Source organism: Microcaecilia unicolor, chromosome 10, assembly GCF_901765095.1.
Source record: "Microcaecilia unicolor chromosome 10, aMicUni1.1, whole genome shotgun sequence".
In the NCBI taxonomy this organism is placed as follows: Eukaryota; Metazoa; Chordata; class Amphibia; order Gymnophiona; family Siphonopidae; genus Microcaecilia; species Microcaecilia unicolor.
Window position 1 is genome coordinate 93,955,210 of NC_044040.1, and position 22,936 is coordinate 93,978,145.

Below are 22,936 nucleotides of genomic sequence, written 5' to 3' on the forward strand. Positions count from 1 at the left end.
CCCAGCTGATGAAACCTCCTTTTGAGCCACTGGATTTTTGCCATCTGAAGTACTTGACCTGGAAGGTCATTTTCTTGGTGGCAGTTACTTCAGCTCGTAGAGTCAGTGAGCTTCAGGCCCTGGTAGCCCAGGCCCCTTACACCAAATTTCATCATAACAGAGTAGTCCTCCGCACTCACCCTAAGTTCTTGCCAAAGGTCGTGTCGGAGTTCCATCTGAACCAGTCAATTGTCTTGCCAACATTCTTTCCCCGTCCTCATTCCTGCCCTGCTGAACGTCAGCTGCACACATTGGACTGCAAGAGAGCATTGGCCTTCTATCTTGAGCGGACACAGCCCCACAGACAGTCCGCCCAATTGTTTGTTTCTTTTGATCCCAATAGGAGGGGAGTGGCTGTAGGGAAACGCACCATATCCAATTGGCTAGCAGATTGCATTTCCTTCACTTACGCCCAGGCGGGGCTGGCTCTTGAGGGTCATGTCACGGCTCATAATGTTAGAGCCATGGCTGCGTCGGTAGCCCACTTGAAGTCAGCCTCCATTGAAGAAATTTGCAAAGCTGCGACGTGGTCATCTGTCCACACATTCACATCTCATTACTGCCTGCAGCAGGATACCCGACGCGACAGTCGGTTCGGGCAGTCAGTTCTTCAGAACCTGTTTGGGCTTTAGGATCCAACTCCACCCCCGAGGGCCCTGTTTGTTCTGTTCCAGGCTGCACTCTCAGTTAGTTGGTAATTTTTTTAGGTCAATCTCAGTTATGTCCTCGCCGTTGCGAGGTCCAATTGACCATGGTTGTTGTTTTGAGTGAGCCTGGGGGCTAGGGATACCCCATCAGTGAGAACAAGCAGCCTGCTTGTCCTCGGAGAAAGCGAATGCTACATACCTGTAGAAGGTATTCTCCGAGGACAGCAGGCTGATTGTTCTCACAAACCCGCCCACCTCCCCTTTGGAGTTGTGTCTTCCCTTGAAGTGTATTGTCTTGCTACATACTGGACTGGCCGGCTCGAGCCGGTTTCGGGCGGGAAGACGGCCGCGCATGCGCGGTGCGCGCGAGGACTAGCAAAGGACTTTGCTAGAGAAGTTTCCGATTGGAGGGGCTGCCGTGGACGTCACCCATCAGTGAGAACAATCAGCCTGCTGTCCTCGGAGAATACCTTCTACAGGTATGTAGCATTCGCTTTATTGGACATAACTTAATACATTTCTTGATTAGCTTTCGAAGGTTGCTCTTTGTCTTAACATCCTTAGGATTATCAACATGAAAATGAATACCACCTACTAATAAAATATTAGCAAACTTAACACAAATGTTTGAGAGGAATTCAGTAGAACAGCTTTCTGAGGCAGACCAGCTTTCTGGAGGGTGATAGAAGAGAACAAGGCATATGGGCTCCAACAACCCAGCATCACATAATTTACAGGCAATAATCTCAAGATCAGAAGAGTTCAGTTGGGACAATAGTTCTACTTTGAAAAAAGACATTATAAATGATGGTGGTTCCACTCCCTCTCTGTTTAGCTTTAGTTTTATGAAGGACCTTGTAACCTGGGGAACATAAAGTATTGAGTAAAGAATCCTTTGTTGAATGAAGCCACGTTTCAGAGACCAGCAACAACCCAAATTGTTTCTCCGCCAACCAATTGCTAATAACATCAGTTTTATTGACCACCTACCCTAGCATTTACATACCCAGTTGGAATAGGGAGGTAGGTGGAGACCGGACTAATTAAAGGTAGTTACTAAATGGCATCTGAAGAAGAATGTTCCTTGCCTCACATGAGCACAAAAGAAGCTTGACTGGAACAAGGTTGTACAGGAAGAGTGTGAGCGATTACTCCTATGAGAGGTTATAATAGAGAACAAACATGGAACTTCCAGCGCAGTAGTGTGAGGGCAAAGCAACAGCATACAAATCAATAAGCAGCAGAGCCAAGGAACAAAGTTCACTCAACGCAGCATGGTAAAAGTCACACTTACAGATTGTCAAGGGCAGACAAAGGGCAGTGGAGCTGCCGTACTCAGCCACGCCTAACACCACCCAATTTCTGCATAAAGGGATGTGCATCTTTGGCAGGCCCCTTTGGTGCGATGCCTCGGAGCAAGGTCTCCCTATGTTGTTAGAAAGTGTTGATGTCAGCACTAGCAGTGCGATTCAAATGGCAACAGTCTCTATGTTGGCAGGAGAGAAGCTTGTCTGAGCAGTAATGACTCACAATTGATAAGTGTCTTGCGGCTCAGAGCTGCGGCACTTCACACAAAAAACTAACTTAAATCTCATAAATCCACACCACATCCAGTAGCATAGTTAGGACTGAATAGGTCCCAGGAGGGAAAATTCAAGACATACCCCCTATAATTCCAGCTTTCCCAAGGTATTGGGGATGGGCAGGGAGAGGGAAGGAAGAGAAATCCCTTCAGAGCTCCAGTAAACAAAGCCAGCAAAAAGCAGTACATTGCAGACCTATATAGAAAATCTGTCATAGTAATAGAAACTGAAATGCAAGATATTAGAGATGCAGAGTTCCCAAAGCCGACATATTTTAATTAATATATTCAGGAAAAAAATACATTTTTCTGCCATTGTTGTCTGAGCATTGCTTTGGAATCAGTGACTCTTTTCTGGTTTTCTTAACACTTTTTCCAGGGTCTCCTGTCCTTTTGACATTTTTCTCTCTGTCTACTCTCCATCTTTTCCTCTTCATCCTTGACTGAGCTGTCCACTGTCTTCCTTATACATCCCTGTCCCTATTCTCCCTCCATATTCAGCAACTGCCCTCTCGATGTCCCTCCATATTTAGAATTTCTCTTCTGTGTTCCTTTCTTACTCTGTCTAGCACCCCCCTCTGTGTCACTGTCCATCCCCTTTTGTCCGGCATCATCTCTCTATGTCCCTGTCCCTATGCTCCTTCCATGCCCAGGATTTCTTCTTGTGTCCCTATGTCCAGCTTCAACCCTTTTTCTTCCTTTCCCCCTGCACTCTCCACTATGGTCCAGCATCAGTCTCTCCTCTCTGTTGGTCCAATGCCTCTCCTTCTTTCCCCCAGTCCAGTCTCTCTCACTCTGTCTTCGCTCTGCCCCCCAGCCCAGCATCTCTCCTCCTCTCATCCTCCTCCCTTTTGCTTCAGGTCTCTTTTCCCTATGCTTCTCCCCCAGGTCCAGCATTTCTCCCCCTCTCGCACCTCTCCTCTTTGCTTCAGGTCTCTCCCCCTCCCCCAGGTCCAGCAACTCTTCCCCCTTCCTTTTTCTTCAGGTCTCTCTCTTCCCTCTGCTTCTTCCCCCTCCCCCTGGTCCAGTCTTTCCCCCCACTCTTCCCCGTTCTCTTTGCTCTGGATCTCTCTATTCTCTGGTTTCCTCCAACCCAGGTTCAGCATCTTTCCCCCCTCTTCCCTCTTCATGGATCTGGCATCTCTCTAACCCTCCTCTCCCCACCTCCATTCCCTACATGAAGAAGTATATGCAGGTCTGAAACATGTGCAGTCCAAACATATTATATATATATATATATATATATATATATATATGATGAGGCTTCTGCTCCCACTCTCCAGCAGGCCTCACTGGCCTGTGGCCTCTGAACAGAACTCCAAACAGTCTCTTCCCAGCATCCTGAGCAATCCAACCTCAAGCTCCTGGGCCCCTTTCTCACTCAGGGTGAGCTGGTTCTCAGTATGCAAATTATATGCAGATTAGCATGTTATCTTTTCAGGCTCAGGGTGATCTGATTCTCCAGAGGCAAAATTAAACAGGTCTTACCAACAGCATATTCAGGCAATTCTTTATTCCAGCCCCTGGGCACAGTTCTTCTAGCTTAAATACTTTATACATTTACATATCTTCACACTGAGCCTCCCCACACAGATTCCTGGGCTCAGCACTAACCTCAATACTGTGGGGACTGCTAACCCCAGTCCTTTCTTTCTTTAGACTCGCAGTCCTTTCTTTGAACACACAGTTCCTCTAAGTACTGAGGCTACACAATCCAACACTAATGCTTTAGGGACTTCTTACCCCAGCCTGTTTTTCTTCCTTGAGCACACAGTCCATCACAAGTCCATAGGATTTAGCCCGTTCTTTCCAGGGAGATTCTCCTTCTTCAGCTACCAGCTCTCCTCCTTTTCTTTCACATCTCAGTTGGGGTATAAAGTGGTTAATTAGCTACACAGGACCCAGTCCATAACCTCCTACACCTGTGGACCTCCCAGGGCTCTGCCCGGTCCTAGCGACCTCCATCTATTCTCCAAGCACCCTCTAGTGGCCTACCCCAGACATCCTGGACATCTTTAGGGGAACAGCGCCATCTAGTGGCCTGCCCCGGCTAGGACAGCCTCTTATTCATCACAATATATATAATAGATAAATAGATACAGATACAGAGAACAAAAAAGGCACAACAAAAACAAGAAAAAAAAACCCCTATACTACGAGAGGCTAACATTCTGGCAACAATCCTATACCGACGAATGGACAACACCTACAGACTCGCCCCAATTTCTCCAAGAATGGGACAACAGATGCAGAACGGTAGTAGACAACATAGCACCACTTCAAATCAGAATCTCACATAGAAAAAACTCATTACCATGGTTTAATGAAGAATTGAAAGAACCAAAAACACAGGTCAGAAGGTTAGAAAGAGCATGGAGCAAGAAAAAAGATGAACACACACTCAAAGACTGGAAGCAGCTACAAAGAAAATACAAATACACTATCAGACAAACTAAAAGAACGTACTACAAAACCATAATAGGACCAAACTACAAGGACACACACAAACTCTTCTCACTCGTTAACAAACTCATAAATACTTCACCGGTTACCTCTAATAATATAGATACCCCATCCGCAACCAATCTTACGAACTACTTCAATGAAAAAATTATAAAGCTCAGATTCATGATACCTACCAACACCACTGAGTACACAAGCATCCTCGAATGTCTAGACCCAAAACCCGGGGAATGCCCAGCAGACCGATCATGGACCAACTTTGACATGATATCGTTAGATGAAATCTCACAATGGCTCGGAAAATACGCCAAGTCACAATGCAAATTAGACACTTCCCCCACTAGCCTAATAAGATCCGCCCCCAAACAATTAAAAAAAGACCTCACAAATCATGTAAACCACAGACTTCAAAATGGACTCTTTCCCACGGACAGAGGAAACATCCTACTCACCCTGCTGCCAAAAGATGCTAAAAAGCACAATGGACATAACCAATTATCGCCCAGTAGCATCTACCCTGCTCATAACCAAACTCATGGAGGGCATAGTGACAAAACAACTTACTGAATACCTAAATAAACACGCAATTCTGCATGAGTTTCAATCAGGATTTCAGTCAAATCACAGCACCGAAACTGTACTAGTGTCTACAATGAACTCATTCAAACAAGCAATTGCAACTGGTAACAACATACTCCTCCTACAATTCGACATGTCCAGCGCCTTTGACATGGTTAATCATGGAATACTATTACATATACTAGAATACTTCGGAGTAGGAGGTACAGTTCTCACATGGCTCAAAGGATTCCTGACCACAAGATCATACCAAGTAACAACGAACGCGGACATATCACCCCCATGGATACCTGAATGTGGAGTTCCCCAAGGATCCCCCCTCTCACCAACTCTCTTCAACCTAATGATGATACCTCTAGCCAAATTTCTAGCCAACCAAAACCTCAACCCTTTCATATATGCAGATGATGTCACGATTTACATCCCGTTCAAACATGATCTAAACGAAATCACCAACGAGATCAACCAAAGCCTCCAAATCATGCACTCCTGGGCGGATGCCTTCCAGCTAAAACTCAACGCAGAAAAAACACAATGTCTTGTACTCACTTCACAACACAACACAAACAACTACTCTACCATAACCACACCATGCTGTTCGCTACCCGTCTCACAAAATCTGAAAATTCTTGGAGTTATCATTGATCGAAACCTTACACTCGATGCCCACGTGAAGAATACGACAAAAAAGATGTTCCACTCCATGTGGAAACTCAAAAGAGTAAAACCTTTCTTCCCGAGATACATCTTCCGTACCCTAGTACAGTCAATGGTAACACGTCATCTGGACTACTGCAACGCACTATATGCTGGCTGCAAAGAACAGACTATCAAAAAACTCTAAACAGCCCAGAATACTACAGTCAGACTCATATTTGGAAAAACGAAATATGAAAGTGCAAAACCCCTAAGAGAGAAACTTCACTGGCTCCCACTCAAGGAACGCATTGCGTTCAAGATCTGCACGATTGTACACAAAAGCATTCACGCAGACACCCCAATCTACATGCTAAACCTTGTGGACCTGCCTCTCAGAAACGCCATAAGATCAGCCCGCAAATTTTGCAATCTGCACTACCCCAGCTGTAAAGGACTGAAATACAAGCTGATACATGCCACCGCCTTCTCTTACATGAGCATGCAAATCTCTGAAGACATATCTCTTCAACGAGGCCTACAAAGATAACCCATAGCCTTACAAAACTACCTCACCAACCCAACCAGTATTATAGTCCACCTTCTATACTATCCTCCATAACATCCTCCTTCTTTCTGCCCTTACTTAAACCTTGTACATTACCAATTGTTTCTGATAAAATTGTATCTAATAACCTGGAATGACTTTGTAAGCCACATCAAGCCTGCAAATAGGTGGGAAAATGTGGGATACAAATGCAATAAATAAATAAATAAATCTCTATATAGAGAGAATGTGACAGAGAGAGGGGAGATATATAACCTTTATATTTTTTCAGGCTGCCCTGCAAGTCGGAGGTCATGGTGAGAGGTTGCACCAGTGTCGGGAGGTGACACTTCTTACATATAAGGCCATCCCCATGCAAGTAGATGGTGAACCGTGCCGACTAGCACCTTCTCTGATTCGTATTTCCTTGAGGAATCAGGCCAACATGTTGCAGAAGAGCAAGAGAAGGACATCAATGCCATTACTGAATGAGTGAGTCAAATGCTAATTCTCAAATTCACTCTCTCTCTCTCTCTCTCTCTCTCTCTCTCTCTCTATATATATATATATATACTAGTAAAAAAGGCCCGTTTTGGAGAGCAATGAAACGGGCGCTAGCAAGCTTTTCCTCGGTGTGTGTATGTTTGAGAGAGAGTGTGTGTGAGAGTGATTGTGTGAGACAGAGAGAGTGAATGTGTGGGTGTGAGAGAGAGAGTGTGGGTGCCAGTGTGTGCGTGAGAATGAGAGTGTGTGTGAATGTGAGACAGTGAGAGACAGAGAGTGTGTGGTGGACAGTGTGTGAGAGTGAGATAGAGACTGTGTGTGTGGCAGAGATACCTCCCCCCTCCCTCTGTGTGGTTGCAGGAACCCTCCCCCCTTGTGGTCCCTCTTTCCCTGTGCTGTCAGGTGTGGGGACCGTCCCTTTGCCCCTATGTAGAAAAATTTCCATGTCTCCATGCTATCTTTGGGAAACATATGATAGATGGCCCTTGCAATGATATGACCTAACATTAGGCATGCATGGGTTCTGGAAAGTGTTGAGGAGAAGCTTTTGTAAAAACGGGGTGGGGTAAGTTTTGTTTTAATACCATCTTTATATTTAGGGATCCTCAGTGTTTATCACCCCCGTAGAAGCTGCTTACTGAGCTATTGTGTGGATTGTCCGGAAACAGTGTGTTTGCCTTGGTTGAAGCTTACTGTGTAGGTGTATGAGCTAGCTCTGTTGTTGGTAACGTTGATTTGTTTATCACAGAAATGTAAGTGGATTACATGTAATACAGCACAGTTTATTGTAGTTCCCTGTTGTGAAAACTGAGAGGGAAAGTGGCAAAGAGGTTAAAAGGTTGTGAAGGGCAGAAAATTAACACCTGAAAAGAAACCAAAACAAACCTGTTGATGTCCCAGGGGAAAAAGATGTCATTGAAAGGTTTTGCAGACTGTATATGTTTCCTCACAGAGGCCCTCATGATCAAAAGTCCTGCGCTGTTCCAAACAGCGCACTAAAAATAGTGCCCGGACAGCGCAGGGCTTTTCTGCATCGATGATCAAAGATAATGCATGCAAATCTAAGCAGCGCTATTATCTTTGATTATCATGTTGAAGTGCGGAAGAATTGCGCCTGAGCATGCGCTCAGCACAATCCTTCCGCACTTGTTTGACAGGTCTGGGCTGTCAAAAGCCCAAACCTGTCAAACAGCCTGCCAGGCCCAAACAACGAGGGCTGGAGGACAGAACGTTGTCTCCAGCCCCCCCCCCCCCCAAACCCCAAGAAAACGTTGGCCAAACCCTCTCCCACCCTCCCACCCAGCGACGGGGGGGGGGGGGGGGGGTGGGGGGGCTGGAGGTCCCCCCGACGATTCGACCCCCTCCATGTCCAGGGAGGGCTGGAGATCCGGTGGGTCTCCAGCCTCCCCCCCGAACCCCCATAAATCGTGGTAGTCGCTTCCGACCAAAAGCTAACACACCCTGTTATCCATCGACGGGACGGGGGGGGGGGGGGCTGGAGGTCCGGTGGACCCCAACTCCCCCCCCCCCCCCCCAGCGTTCTGCATTGAATCCCTGATGGTCCGTGGTCACTGGGCGGGGCTGGGCGCCGCCATTTTTCAGCGGCGTTGACAGGAAGAGGAGGGAGGCAGGCAGGCTGCGTCCCTCCTTCAACAAAAGGTAGGGGGGGCGGCCATGGACCACGGACCACCAGGGATTCAATGCAGAACGCTGGGGGGGAGGAGTTGGGATGGTCTGGAGGTCCACCGGACCTCCAGCCCCCACCTCCCCACCCCCCCGTTGATGGATAATAGGGTGTGTTAGCTTTTGGCCGGAGGGGGCCCACCACGATTTATGGGGGTTTGGGGGGGCTGGAGACCCATCGAACCTCCAGCTCCCCCGTCGCTGAGTGGGAGGGTGGGACAGCGTTTGGCCGGAGGTGGCCACCACGATTTATGGGGGTTCGGGGGGGGGCTGGAGACCCACCGGATCTCCAGTTCTCCCTGGGCATGGAGGGGGTCGGATCGTCGGGGGGGACCGGAGGTCCACCGGACCGCCACTCCCCCGTTTGCGTTTGCTTTGGGGGGGGAACGGGGGCCTGCCAGCATGCAACTGCATGCTGGACAGGGCTCACCATTCCTCCCCAATGATCCGCAAAGTCTAATGCCAGCTCAGAGCTGGCGTTGATTTTGCCACGGCCAGCGACCCAGTCTTTGGCGCGCTGGCCGCTGATCATTGGGGATGAATGCGTTAAGCGCTGATTAGCATGCATTTGCAAGCTAATTGCGCTAGAAGCCCTGTTTAGCATGCATTTGCATGCTACTTGCGCTAAGAGCCCTCGAGTGCGTTGTTTCAGGCGCTCGAGGGCTCTGATCATGGGTTGGCAGCAAACTCCGGCGCTAGTATGGCGTTAACAGCCTCTAGCGCCAGAGTTTGCTTTTGATCATGAGGGCCAGAGAGCAGAGCTTTGTTGTAGAAGAAGCTTTGGGGTTTTTTTTGTGCAATATGCAGGCACAGAAGCTGAGGCCTCAAGGCATTGTTTTTCTTTCACAAGGCATTGAATGGTTGAGAAAGAGAGTGAGAGCCGGGCTAGGCTTCCACCGCAACTTGTTTCTGGAGAGAGTAAAAGGTTTTGTTAGCCAGCAGTATCCCGGAGTCCTGGGGATACTGTTTGTGATGCTTTTGAGGTCACGTTTCATGTTGTTATGCGATTTGCTGAGTGTGATAGCTCCACCCTCTACATCATCACGTTGTGACGCGAGGGCGGGGCAGACACTCATGGGATCTTGCAACTACAAATTTGCATTTAGAATGTTGGGGTTGTGAATTATGTGTGGATGGGGCGTGGCTGAGGGCGGGTCTATAAGTGAGAGTGAGTGGTGCTGACAGCCTAGCCTACCAACAGTGCAGGGCTTCAGTGTTTCCCTGCCACACAGTGAGCTTCAGAACGTTGGAGGTGAGAATTATTTATATAGATATGAAAGAATAGGAAACAGAGTCAAGAAGGAAGCAGAACCAGACTGCAGAGAAGTAAAACTAGAACCAGGGCTAACAGAGAACAAGAAATAGAATCATAACCAACCTTGGCCTGCAGGGAAAGGGAATAGCAAGTTGAAACAGAACCATAAAGGATCATGAAGTAGACCAGGGCCACCAAAGAGCAGTGCACTGAGCTGAGGCGGCAAAAAAATATAACCAGTTTATGAGAGTAATAGACTGCCCATCAGATGAAAACAAGTTAGCAGCAAAAGTCAAATTCAGTTATTTTTATTTACATTTTTTATTTCAACTTTTGAAATGCCTAAAATAAACACCAATGATATGTTTTCTATCTCTTTACTTGGAGTAGTGATCGATTTGCTTCCAGTTTTTTTTTTATAGTTGCCCACTTTTTCCCCATTCTTTAGCCCTCTATTCCACTTTTTATTTACTACCCTTTCCCATTTTTCTTTAATTACCTTCTTAATCTCCTTTTTCATATTTTCCCTTCTAAATCCTTTCTTCTTTCATTTGATCTCAGTCTCTCAAATTCCTTTGAGGATAATTTTATAATGGAGTTGTTGTGTCCTTGCAAAGTATTACTTATACTAGGCTTGATATTGAGTTTAAACCAGAGTATAGAACATCACTATGAGAAGACCCAGAACTCTTGAACCAAAATCTTCTTTAATGCAGTAATTAAACAAGGAAAAATAGCTTACAGTTCAGATGTGCTGGACAAGAGTTTTTTCCTTACAAATTGGGAGTCTGTTCTCAACCAGCTCTCCATGCAAAAGAGGCTGGGAGATTTTCAGCAACATGCTGAGTATTAATGCTGTTTATACTTTTACACCGGTGAAATCTTGATAGAACAACCATATCTAAAACGTTCCTTTATTAATATGTCAAAGGGCCCAACATGGCCTGTGTTTCGGTCTAAATGGCATAAGTACATAAGTACATAAGTAATGCCATACTGGGAAAAGACCAAAGGTCCATCGAGCCCAGCATCCTGTCCCCAACAGCGGCCAATCCAGGTCAAGGGCATCTGGCAAGCTACCCAAACGTACAAACATCAGGAGGTCAAAACACCTAAAAGAGGACACCACAACAAACTAAAATGTCAAATTTCAGAAGTCAAAAAGGCAGTAGACATACAATTAACAAAAAGACATGCTTATGCGTATAACATACCAGAATGTGAAACAATCGACGTAAGCTTAATAAAAAAAAAATTACATATATATATGTATATATATTTGCACATTTATATCTCACTTTTTTCCCCAGGTATGTGGACTCAAAGTGGCTTACAATGTACTGAAAAGGTTATAGCCAGACCAGTTATATATATATATATATATATATATATATATATATATATATATATATATACAGTGCAATCCGCTTAAGTGCAAGGGTCTGGGATCAAAGAAATACATGCAGTTAACCAGAGCGTGCACTTAACCGTTGTGACCCAAAGAAGCTTGACATCTGATAAACATATGTACAGTACTGTTTATTATACGTACAGTATACAGTCTCCGTTAACTGACATTATACAGTGTCCGTTAACTGATGTTAGGCTTACTTGAAATAATCAGTCATAGTCCTCTGTACACTCTTGTGTCTGTGAGTTCCATAGACTATGTCTCCCAGACGGTAAAAACTGTCATAGCACTGACATCTAGTGGCCTCTAGATAGGCCCGCACGGTGTTGAGACTCTCCAGCGCTCTTGCAAAAGTAACAGGAGGTTGTTGAATTTCGTCAGCATGTGCCTCGCTGCTCATTTCATCATCTGTTTCATCATCAGTCGTTGCCTGGGTGTAGGCGCATATCTGGACATCAGTGCTGTCGTCAGCTGTTTGTAGATCGTAATCAACAGCTACATAGTGATGAAACTCCTCTTCAGTAACACCGGCTGGGATGTCAATAGCCTGTTCCTCTGACACATTTGCAACTGCTGCATCTATTTCATCCCTCTCCACATCCCTAACAAAGCTTGCCCGCTTGTAGCAGTTCACAACGGTTGCCTGTGTAACATGATTCCAGGCTTCTTTCTGCATATGTAGGGAATCCAACAGTGATAGATTACGAGCCAGTTCAACAGCACGTTTATCCTTGCTAGTCTGGTCATCCATAATGCTCATCAGACGACGTAGCACAAGAGCCCGATAATGTTGTTTGAAATTAGCTATTTTCCGAGGACAAGCAGGCTGCTTGTTCTCACTGATGGGTTGATGTCCGACGGCAGCCCCAGGTCTGGAATTCTTCCCGCCCATTGCGCAAACATGCCCCTCGGTCTCTTTTTTTCCCACGGTCAGGGCGGTTGTTTTACAATCGCTCTGCGCCTCAGGAGAGAGCCCTTTGTGATTTACCGTCTTTTTTTTTTTGTCCTCTCGTTTTTTCGCGAGTCCGTTCGCTTGTTCTTCTAAAAAAAGTTAGACGACTTCACCTTCCTCTTCTAGTTTGTCAGAAGTTTTTTTGTTTTTGTTTCGTGTGCGGTCCTGTTGCCCGCCCATACGGGGTTTTGGTTTTTTCCCCTTTTTTGGTGCCATCACGTTTTTTGATTTCACCACCGCGATTTTTCCGTCGATGTCATCGAAGATCGCCAGCTGCTTCAAGAAGTGCACTCGGTGCAGCCGGGCAATCTCAGTCACTGATCCACACGCTTCGTGTATTCAGTGTCTTGGGGTGAGTCATCACCCCGTCGCTTGTACTTGGTGCCGTGGTCTTAAAAAGTGGACACAAGCATCGAGATTAGCTCAGTGGGAGCGCCTGTTCCACGCTTCGCCCGGTTCTTCGGCGTCGACATCGGCAGCGGTACCGAGATCGGCAGCGGTGTCGATGTCGGCACCAGAGAGTGCATCAACGTCCGAAGCGCAGGTTATGGCTGTCCAGAGACCATCTCACGCTTGCAGCAGTAGGCCATTGAGTGGGTCTCCACCTGCCTTGATGGCTCCTGTGATGCAGGTCCATCGGGACCGACCCTCTTTGGACCCGACCCCGAGGAGACGTTTGGATTCAACGTCTTCCTCATCGGTACCGGGGGATACCGAGACCTCCAAATTTTCCACCGGGAGCTCAGTCCTTCAGCTTCTAGCACAGGCAGGTACTTGCAGAGGAACTCTCCGCTCTTCTCAGCGCCAATGCGGTCGAACCCGTTCCACCGGGGCAAGAAGGGCTGGGATTCTATTCCAGGTACTTCCTTGTGCAAAAGAAAACAGGGGGGAAGCATCCCATCCTAGACCTAAGGGCCCTGAACAAATATCTGATTCGAGAAAAGTTCAGGATGCTTTCCCTGGGCACCCTTCTTCCCATGATTCAGGAAAATGATTGGCTATGCTTTCTGGACTTGAAGGATGCTTATATGCACATCCTGATACTGCCAGCTCACATGCAGTATCTTCAATTCCGTTTGGGGACACAGCACTTTCAGTATTGCGTACTGCCTTTTGGGCTTGCCTCCGTGCCCCGGGTGTTCACCAAATGCCTGGCGGTAGTGGCAGCATCTCTACGCATGCTGGGAGTGCATGTCTTCCCTTATCTCGATGATTGGCTGGTAAAGAGCACTTCCGAGGCAGGAGCTCAGCAGTCCATGCAGATGACTATTCAACTCCTGGAGCTACTAGGGTTTGTTATAAATTACCCAAAGTCCCATCTTCGTCCAGTTCAACAACTAGAATTCATAGGAGCTCTGCTGGACTCAAAGACGGCTCAGGCCTACCTCCCCGAAGTGAGGGCAGACAATCTTCTGTCCCTCGTTTCTTGGGTCAGAGCGTCTCAGCAGATCACAGCTCGGCAGATGTTGAGATTGCTGGGCTATATGGCCTCCACAGTTCATGTGACTCCCATGGCCCGCCTTCACATGAGATCAGCTCAGTGGACCCTAGCTTCCCATTGGTATCAAGCTGAGTGGGATCTAGAGGATACGATCTAGCTGTCCACAATGTTTCTCAATTCCCTCTCTTGATGGACAATTCGATCCAATTTGACCTTGGGACGTCCCTTTCAATATCCTTAGCCACAAAAGGTGCTGACGACGAATGCGTCTCTTCTGGGGTGGGGAGCTCATGTCGATGGGCTCCACACTTAAGGAGTTTGGTCCTTCCAGGAAACCGGTCTTCAGATCAACCTCCTGGAGTTGACAGCGGTCTGGAATGCGCTAAAGGCTTTCAGAGATCGGCTGTCCAATCAAGTTATTCAAATTCAGACAGACAATCAGGTTGCCATGTACTACATCAACAAGCAGGGGGCACCGGAACTCACCCCCTGTGTCAGGAAGCCGTTCAGATGTGGCGTTGGGCTCTCCCGCACAGCATGCTTCTCCAAGCCACCTGTCTGGCAGGCGTAAACAACAGTCTGGCTGACAGGCTGAGCAGGATAATGCAACCTCACGAGTGGTCTCTCAACTCCAAAGTGGTACGTCAGATCTTCCAAGCGTGGGGCAGCCCCTTGGTGGATCTCTTCGCCAATCGACTCAATCACAAGGTCCCTCAGTTCTGTTCCAGGCTTAAGGCCCATGGCAGACTATCGTCGGTTGTCTTTCTCCTACATTGGGGCAAGGGCCTCCTATATGCATATCCTCCCATACCTTTGGTGGGGAAGACTTTGCTGAAACTCAAGCAGGATCGTGGAACCATGATTCTGATCGCTCCCTTCTGGCCGTGTCAGATTTGGTTCCAACTTCTTATGGAGTTGTCCTCCGAAGAACCGTGGAGATTGGAGTGTTTTCCAATCCTCATTACGCAGAAAGAGGGGGCACTTCTGCATCCCAACCTCCGGTACCTGGCTCTCATGGCCTGGATGTTGAGAGCATAGACTTTGTCTCCTTGGGTCTTTCTGAGGGTGTCTCCTGAGTCTTGCTTGCTTCCAGGAAAGATTCCACTAAAAAGAGTTACTCTTTTAAATGGAGGAGGTTTGCTGTCGGGTGTGACAGCAAGGCCCTAGACCCTCGCTCTTGTGCTACACAGACCCTGCTTGAATATCTTCTGCACTTGTCTGAGTCAGATCTTAAGACCAACTCCGTAAGAGTTCATCTTAGTGCAATTAGTGCTTATCATTACCATGTGGAGGGTAAGCCTATCTCTGGACAGCCTTTAGTCGTTCGCTTTATGAGAGGTTTGCTTTTGTCAAAGCCCCCTGTCAAACCTCCTACAGTGTCATGGGATCTCAATGTTGTTGTCACCCAGCTGATGAAAGCTCCTTTTCAGCCACTGAATTCCTGCCATCTGAAGTACTTGACCTGGAAGGTCATTTTCTTGGTGGCTGTTACTTCAGCTCGTAGAGTCAGTGAGCTCCAAGCCTTGGTAGCCCATGCTCCATATACTAAATTTCATCATAACAGAGTAGTCCTCCGCACTCACCCTAAGTTCTTGCCCAAGGTGGTGTCGGAGTTCCATCTGAACCAGTCAATTGTCTTGCCAACATTTTTCCCCGTCCTCATACCCGCCCTACTGAGTGTCATTTGCACACATTAGACTGCAAAAGAGCATTGGCCTTCTATCTAGAGCGGACAAGCCCATTCAGACAGTCCTCCCAAATGTTTGTTTCTTTTGATCCCAACAGAAGGGGAGTGGCTGTCGGGAGAGGCACCATTTCTAATTGCCTAGCAGATTGCATATCCTTCACTTACGCCCAAGCTGGGCTGACTCTTGAGGGTCATGTCACGGCTCATAGTATTCGAGCCATGGCAGCGTCAGTGGCCCACTTTAAGTCAGCCACTATCGAAGAGATTTGCAAGGCTGCAACGTGGTCTTCAGTCCACACATTTACATGGCACTACTGCCTTCAGGAGGATACCCGACACGACAGTCGGGTCAGACAGTCGGTGCTCCAGAATCTGTTTGGGGTTTAGAATCCAACTCCACCCCTCTAGGCCCATTTTTATTCTGTTCCAGGCTGCACTCTCAGTTAGATGTTCTGGTTTATAGGTCAATTCTTGTTATGTCCTCGCCGTTGCGAGGCCTAATTGACCCTGTTTGTTGTTTTGAGTGAGCCTGGGGGCTAGGGATACCCCATCAGTGAGAACAAGCAGCCTGCTTGTCCTCGGAGAAAGCGAAAGATACATACCTGTAGCAGGTATTCACCAAGGACAGCAGGCTGATTGTTCTTATCAACCCGCCCGCCTCCCCTTTGGAGTTGTCTCTTCCCTTTTCTTGCTTTGTAAGTTGACTGAGGGGCATGTTCGCGTGACGGGCGGGAAGACGGCCGTGCATGCACGGTGCGTGCACTCGTGCTTACGAGGGCTCTAGCAAACTTTGTTGCTAGGAAGAATTCCGGACCCGGAGCTGCTGTCGGACGTCAACCCATCAGTGAGAACAATCAGCCTGCTGTCCTTGGAGAATACCTGCTACAGGTATGTATCTTTCGCTTTATGCCCTGATCCATAGGTTGGATCAGAGAGGTTGTGTTTGGTGGTAGGAAAAACACCTTGACGTTAGACAGACTGACATCATCACTGTATGCAGCACAGTTATCACAAAGCAACAAAATCTGACGCGTTTGTGCCCGCATTCTAGTGTCTAACTTCTTTAGCCAGTTCTTCCAAATTTCCCCAGTCATCCATGAATTTGTGTTAGCCTCGTATGACACAGGAAGTCGCTTAACATTCTTGAAGCAATGGGGCTGTTTGCTCTTTCCAATGACGAGGGGTTCCAACTTCTCACTCCCATCCCATCCAGTCTAAGCAATAAAGTTCATGACCTTCAGGCCCTGATGTTGGAGGCAGACTTGGAAGTTGTTGCAATCACGGAGACGTGGCTCAATGGTTCCCATGAACGGGATGCAAACATACCAGGCTATAATCTATTTAGGAAGAATAGAGAGGGTCGTAAAGGTGGAGGAGTAGCTCTGTATGTGAGGAATGATATCACGGCGACTGAAATGACAGGGACCTGGGGAAAGGAAGAAGCGATATGGATCACCTTAAAAAGAGAGGATAGAACCTCTGTCCATGTGGGTGCTGTCTACAGACCCCCGACACAATTAGAGGAACTAGATAAAGATCTGATCGCAGATATTCAAAAATTGGGAAAGAAGAGAGAGGTTCTGTTGATTGGAGATTTCAATCTGCCAGATGTAGATTAGAAGGTTCCGTCTGCCGAATCGGAAAGAAGTAGACAGATAGTGGATGCTTTTCAAAGTGCTCTGCTCAGACAAATGGTGACGGAACGCACGAGGGAGGGAGTGATGCTGGATCTGGTGCTCACAAATGGGGATAGTGCATCAAATGTCCGAGTGGGTGCCCACCTGGGCGGCAGTGACCATCAAACGGTTTGGTTCGATATGACGGCTGAAGTGGAGGGCGGCCACTCAAAACTCAAAGTCTTAGATTTCAAACATGCTGATTTTAGTAAAATGGGGGACTACCTGAGGAAGGAGCTGATGGGCTGGGAGAACGAACAAAAAGTGGAAGGACAGTGGTCCAGGCTAAAAGAAGCTATAAATAGAGCCACAAGCATTTATGTAAGGAGAGTAAATAAAAGCAAGAGAAAAGGAAACCGATATGGTTCTCCAAGCAAGTGGCCGAGAAAATAAAGGCTAAAGAGTTGGCGTTCCTGAAATACACAAAAACTCAAGAAGCCGAACACGGAGAGGAATACCGGAGGAAACAGAAAGAAGCCAAGAGAGTGATACGTCTGGCGAAAGCGCAAGCGGAAGAAAAAATGGCTAGAAATGTAAGCAGGGGTGACAAAAATTTCTTCAGGTATATTAGTGAAAGGAGGAAGACAAATAAGGGAATTGTGAGACTGAAAGATGCTGCAAACCGCTATGTAGATGATGATGAAGAAAAAGCAAATTTCCTAAATGGATACTTTTGTTCTGTTTTCACAGAAGAAAATCCTGGAGAAGGACCGCAATGGACTGGCAAAAGTACAAATGAAAATGGAGTAGATATAGCACCGTTCACGGATGAGAGTGTGTATAAACAACTTGAAAAGCTAAAGGTGGATAAAGCCGTGGGACCGGACGGGATCCACCCCAAGATATTAAAGGACCTCAGAGAGGTTCTGGCGGGTCCTCTTAAAGATTTGTTTAATAAATCATTGGAAATGGGAGAGGTTCCGTGGGATTGCAGAACGGCGGATGTGGTCCCTCTTCACAAAAGTGGTGATAGGGAAGAAGCTGGAAACTACAGGCCGGTAAGCCTCACTTCAATTATTGGAAAAGTAATGGAAGTGATGCTGAAGGAAAGGATAGTGAATTTCCTGGAAGCCAATAAGTTGCAAGATCCGAGACAACATGGTTTTACCAAAGGGAAATCGTGCCAAACGAATCTCATTGAATTCTTTGACTGGGTGACTGGAGAATTAAATCAGGAATGTGCTATAGACGTAATCTACCTAGATTTCAGCAAAGCTTTTGACACGGTTCCCCACAGGAGGCTCTTAAATAAACTGGACGGGCTGAAGATAGGACCCGACGTGGTGAACTGGATTAGGAACTGGTTGACGGACAGACGCCAGAGGGTGGTGGTAAATGGAACTCGCTTGGAGGAGGGAAAGGTGAGTAGTGGAGTGTCTCAGGGATCTGTGCTGGGACCGATTCTGTTCAGTATATTTGTGAGTGACATTGCTGAAGGGTTAAAAGGTAAAGTTTGCCTTTTTGCGGATGATACTAAGATTTGTAACAGAGTGGACACCCGGGAGGGAGTGGAAAACATGAAAAAGGATCTGCGGAAGCTAGAAGAATGGTCTAAGGTTTGGCAATTAAAATTCAATACGAAGAAATGCAAAGTGATGCACTTAGGGAGTAGAAATCCACGGGAGACGTATGTGTTAGGCGGTGAGAGTCTGATAGGTACCGACGGGGAGAGGGATCTTGGGGTGATAGTATCTGAGGATCTGAAGGCGACACAACAGTGTGACAAGGTGGTGGCCGTAAGTAGAAGGTTGCTAGGCTGTATTGAGAGGGGAGTGACCAGCAGAAGAAAAGAGGTTTTAATGCCCCTGTATAAGTCATTGGTGAGGCCCCACCTGGAGTATTGTGTTCAGTTCTGGAGGCCGTATCTTGCTAAGGATGTAAACAGAATTGAAGCGGTGCAAAGAAAAGCTAAGAGAATGGTATGGGATTTGCGTTACAAGACGTATGAGGAGAGACTTGCGGACCTGAACATGTATACCCTGGAGGAAAGGAGAAACAGGGGTGATATGATACAGACGTTCAAATTTCTGAAAGGTATTAATCCGCAAACGAACCTTTTCCGGAGATGGGAAGGCGGTAGAACTAGGCATTATATGAGATTGAAGGGGGGTAGACTCAAGAAAAATGTCAGAAGTATTTTTTCACGGAGAGAATGGTGGATGCTTGGAATGCTCTCCCACGGGAGGTGGTGGAGAGGAAAACAGTAACGGAATTCAAACATGCGTGGGATAAACATAAAGGAATCCTGTTCCGAGGGAATGGATCCTCAGAATCTTAGCAGAAATTGGGTGGCAGAGCCAGTGGTGGGAGGCGGGGCTGGTGGTTGGGAGGCGGGGATAGTGCTGGGCAGACTTATACGGCCATGCGGCGGAAGGAGAGAGACCGCACAACGGAGGGCGAAAGATTTCCCGGGCCAGCCTGGGTGCGCGAGATCAAACGGCCTTGACCAGAAGCACTGCCAGAGCCGAAGAACACCTCAGTGCTAACCTCCTGCCACAGAGAGTTACTGCAGCTGACGCCCCCTGGAACCCACCTTGTGATCTGCGGGAACGTCGCAGGAACGTCGCTGGCCGGATCAGGGCCGATCAGGGCCGAGCGGTAGGACCCGTTCGGGCTGGGGGGCGGAGAGGTGAGAGGCAGGCAGTGTGGGGCGGGAGGTCGTGAGCAGCGGAGGCGAGGCGATCGACAAGAGGCTGTGCACCGCGAGTCCACGTGGCGGCCATTTCGTCCCTCGCTTCCACTGCCTGCTAACCGGAGCAGCGTGGGCCGGGAGACCTGAGTGAGCGAGGCGGCGGGTGATCGGCGCCTGGGACTGCTGCTACTCGATTGCAGCTCTGTCCCTTTGGCGTGGCGAGCCAGGTGACCTGGGGCAGCTGACCCACAGGCCCTGATGGTGATCCTTTGGAGAGGAGCTTGGGGAGCCAGGTGACCTAGGCAGCAAATCCCTAGGCAGCTAATCCCTAGGCCATGGTGTTGATCCTCTCCTCCTCAGACCCGCCTTCGTGATCCCTGCCGGCTCTGTTCCCTGCCTTGCCCCGCGGCCAGCTTGCTCCGGTCCCTTGGCTCTGGCCTGTTCCGGTCCGCTGCTCTGCTCTCCTCTGCTTCTGCCTCTGCTTCTCTCAATCCATCTATTCCGGCTTGCTCTGGTCCTGCTGCTCCGCTGTCTTCTGCTCTGACTCGTCCCAGCTTATCTGTTCCAGCTTGTTCCTGACCTTCTGTCCAGTCCAGTCCAGTCCCAGTCCATCTGATCCAGCTTCTCTCTACTCGTTCCAGTCCATCTGCACCAGCCTGTTCCAGTCCGTCGGATCCAGCTTCTTCCAGCTTGTTCCTGACCTTCTGTCCAGCCAGTCCCAGTCCATCTGATCCAGCTTCTCCCTGCTCGTTGCAGTCCATCTGCACCAGCCAGTTCCAGTCTGTCGGGTCCAGCTTCTTCCTGCTTGTTCCAGCCACCTGCTCCACCTGCTCCAGCTGTTCCAGCCCGCCTAATCCAGCTAATCCATCTTGCTCCAGTCCGCCTGATCCAGCTTCTCCCTGCTCGTTCCAGCTTCTCCAGCTGTTCCAGCCCGCCTATTCCAGCTTGCTCCAGCCCGCCTGATCCAGCTCCCCCTGCTCGTCCCAGTCCATCTGCTCCAGCCTCCGTCGGATCCAGCTCTTCCTGCTTGTCCCAGTCCATCTGCTCCAGCCTCCGTCGGATCCAGCTCTCCCTGCTTGTTCCAGCCACCTGCTCCTGCTGTTCCAGCCCACCTAATCCAGCTTGCTCCAGTCAGCCTGATCCAGCCCCCCAGCCATCTGCTCCTGCTGTTCCAGCCCGCCTAATCCTGCTTGCTCCAGTCAGCCTGATCCAGCTTCTCCAGCTTTCTCTTGCTCGTTCCAGTCCATCTGCACCAGCTTGCTCCAGCACGCCTAATCCAGCTTCCAGTCTATCCGCACCAGCTTGCTCCACCCCACCTGATCCAGCTTCTCCTGCTCGTTCCAGTCCATCTACACCAGCCTGTTCCAGCCCGCCTGATCAGCTTCTCCCAGCCCGTTTGATCAAACTTATCCCAGCCCGCCTGATCCAGCTTGTTCCAGCTTGTCCAACTCACTCCCTAACTCTCTCACTACCTATGGCCCCCATTCACATTCTATTCCTCGCCCTATCCCTCCCCAATCTCTTCCCCCTCCCTCCACTCTATACCACACAAACTCACTACCCATCCCCCCGTCCTGTTCAATACTGCAATACCCTACCTACCCCTATCCCCCACCATCTCACCATCCCTACTGTCCCCCTCTTCCTTCCTAGCTCTCAACCTCCAACACCTCCTTCCTGCCATGAACCCTTCCCCATTCCTCCTCAGTGCATCCCGCCTTCGGCGCCCTACCTCCCCCACCCTTCTCCGCTCTCTCTTGCTCCTTCTCCTGCTCGCCGTGGGAGACATCAATCCCAACCCAGGTCCACCACACATGTCCTCGTCCTTGTCTCATCTATGCAAACGTTCCCGCGATATCTCCAATCTCATCTCCATTCCCCTCCTCCCCCCTTCCTCCCTCCCCTTCTCGTGTGCCCTGTGGAATTCCCACTCAATCTGCAACAAACTTACCTTCACCCATGATCTCTTCATCTCCCATTCCCTCCATCTGCTCGCCCTAATCGAAACCTGGCTCACCCCCGACGACTCTGCCTCAGTCGCAGCCCTCTGCCACGGAGGCTACCTTTTCTCCCATTCGCCCCGCACAGCTAGCTGCGGTGGCGGCGTTGGCCTACTATTTTCGCCCTCCTGCAGTTTTCAACCCCTCCTCCTACCACAGTCTCACTGCTTCTCATCCTTTGAAGTCCATTCCATCCGTCTATTCTACCCGCTGCCACTCCGAGTTGCAGTCATCTACCGCCCCCCTGATAAGTCCCTCCCTTCCTTCCTTATTGACTTCAATGCCTGGCTCTCCGTTTTTCTTGAGCCCTCATCCCCATCCCTCATTCTTGGTGACTTCAACATACACACGGATAACCCATCCGACTCATACGCTTCTCAATTCCTCACCCTAACCTCCTCCTTCAACCTCCAACTGAGCTCCACCACCCCTACTCACAAATCTGGTCACTGTCTTGATCTCGTCCTCTCTTCTACCTGCTCGCCCTCTAATCTCTGTGTCTCTGCTCTTCCCATTTCTGACCATCACCTGATCACATTCACACTTCATCACCCTCCCCCTCAGTCCTGCCCAACACTAACCACTACCTCCAGGAATCTCCAAGGCTGTTGACCCCCCACCTTATCCGCTACTATCTCTGATCTCCTCCCGTCCATTACGTCCTCCGAGTCTGTTGACAAGGCTGTTTCCAATTACAATGCCACTCTCTCCTCCGCCCTTGACACCCTTGCACCATCTGTTTCCCGTCCCACAAGGCGCACTAATCCCCAGCCCTGGCTTAACCCTTGCACCCGTTACCTTCGCTCCTGCTCCCAATCGGCTGAAAGCCTATGGAGGAAATCCCGCACCCATACTGACTTAATTCACTACAAATTCATGCTATCCTTCTTTCGGTCCTCCCTATTCCTCGCCAAACAGGACTACTACACTCATTTGACTAATTCCCTCAGCTCTAACCCTCGTCGTCTCTTCACCACCCTCAACTCCCTCCTCAAAGTGCCCTCCGCTCCCACCCCCCCTCACTCTCTCCTCAATCATTGGCCGACTACTTCCGCGACAAGGTCCAGAAGATCAACCTCGAATTCACCACTAAACCTTCTCCTCCTCTTCATCCTATCACTCACTCCCTCAACCAATCAACCCAGGCCTCCTTCTCCTCTTCTCCTGATATCATCGAAGTGGAAACCGCCCATCTTCTCTCG

At 48.7% G+C, this 22,936-nt stretch overlaps 1 protein-coding gene across 1 annotated transcript in view; it reads left to right on the plus strand.

The window, feature by feature from the left end:
• DGKI (diacylglycerol kinase iota) overlaps positions 1–22,936 on the plus strand; it is a 1,705,262-nt gene that overhangs the window by 1,223,541 nt on the left and 458,785 nt on the right. Inside the window, 1 exon segment of the mRNA XM_030215620.1 lies at positions 6,786–6,985. Coding sequence (XP_030071480.1) covers positions 6,786–6,985 — 200 coding nt within the window.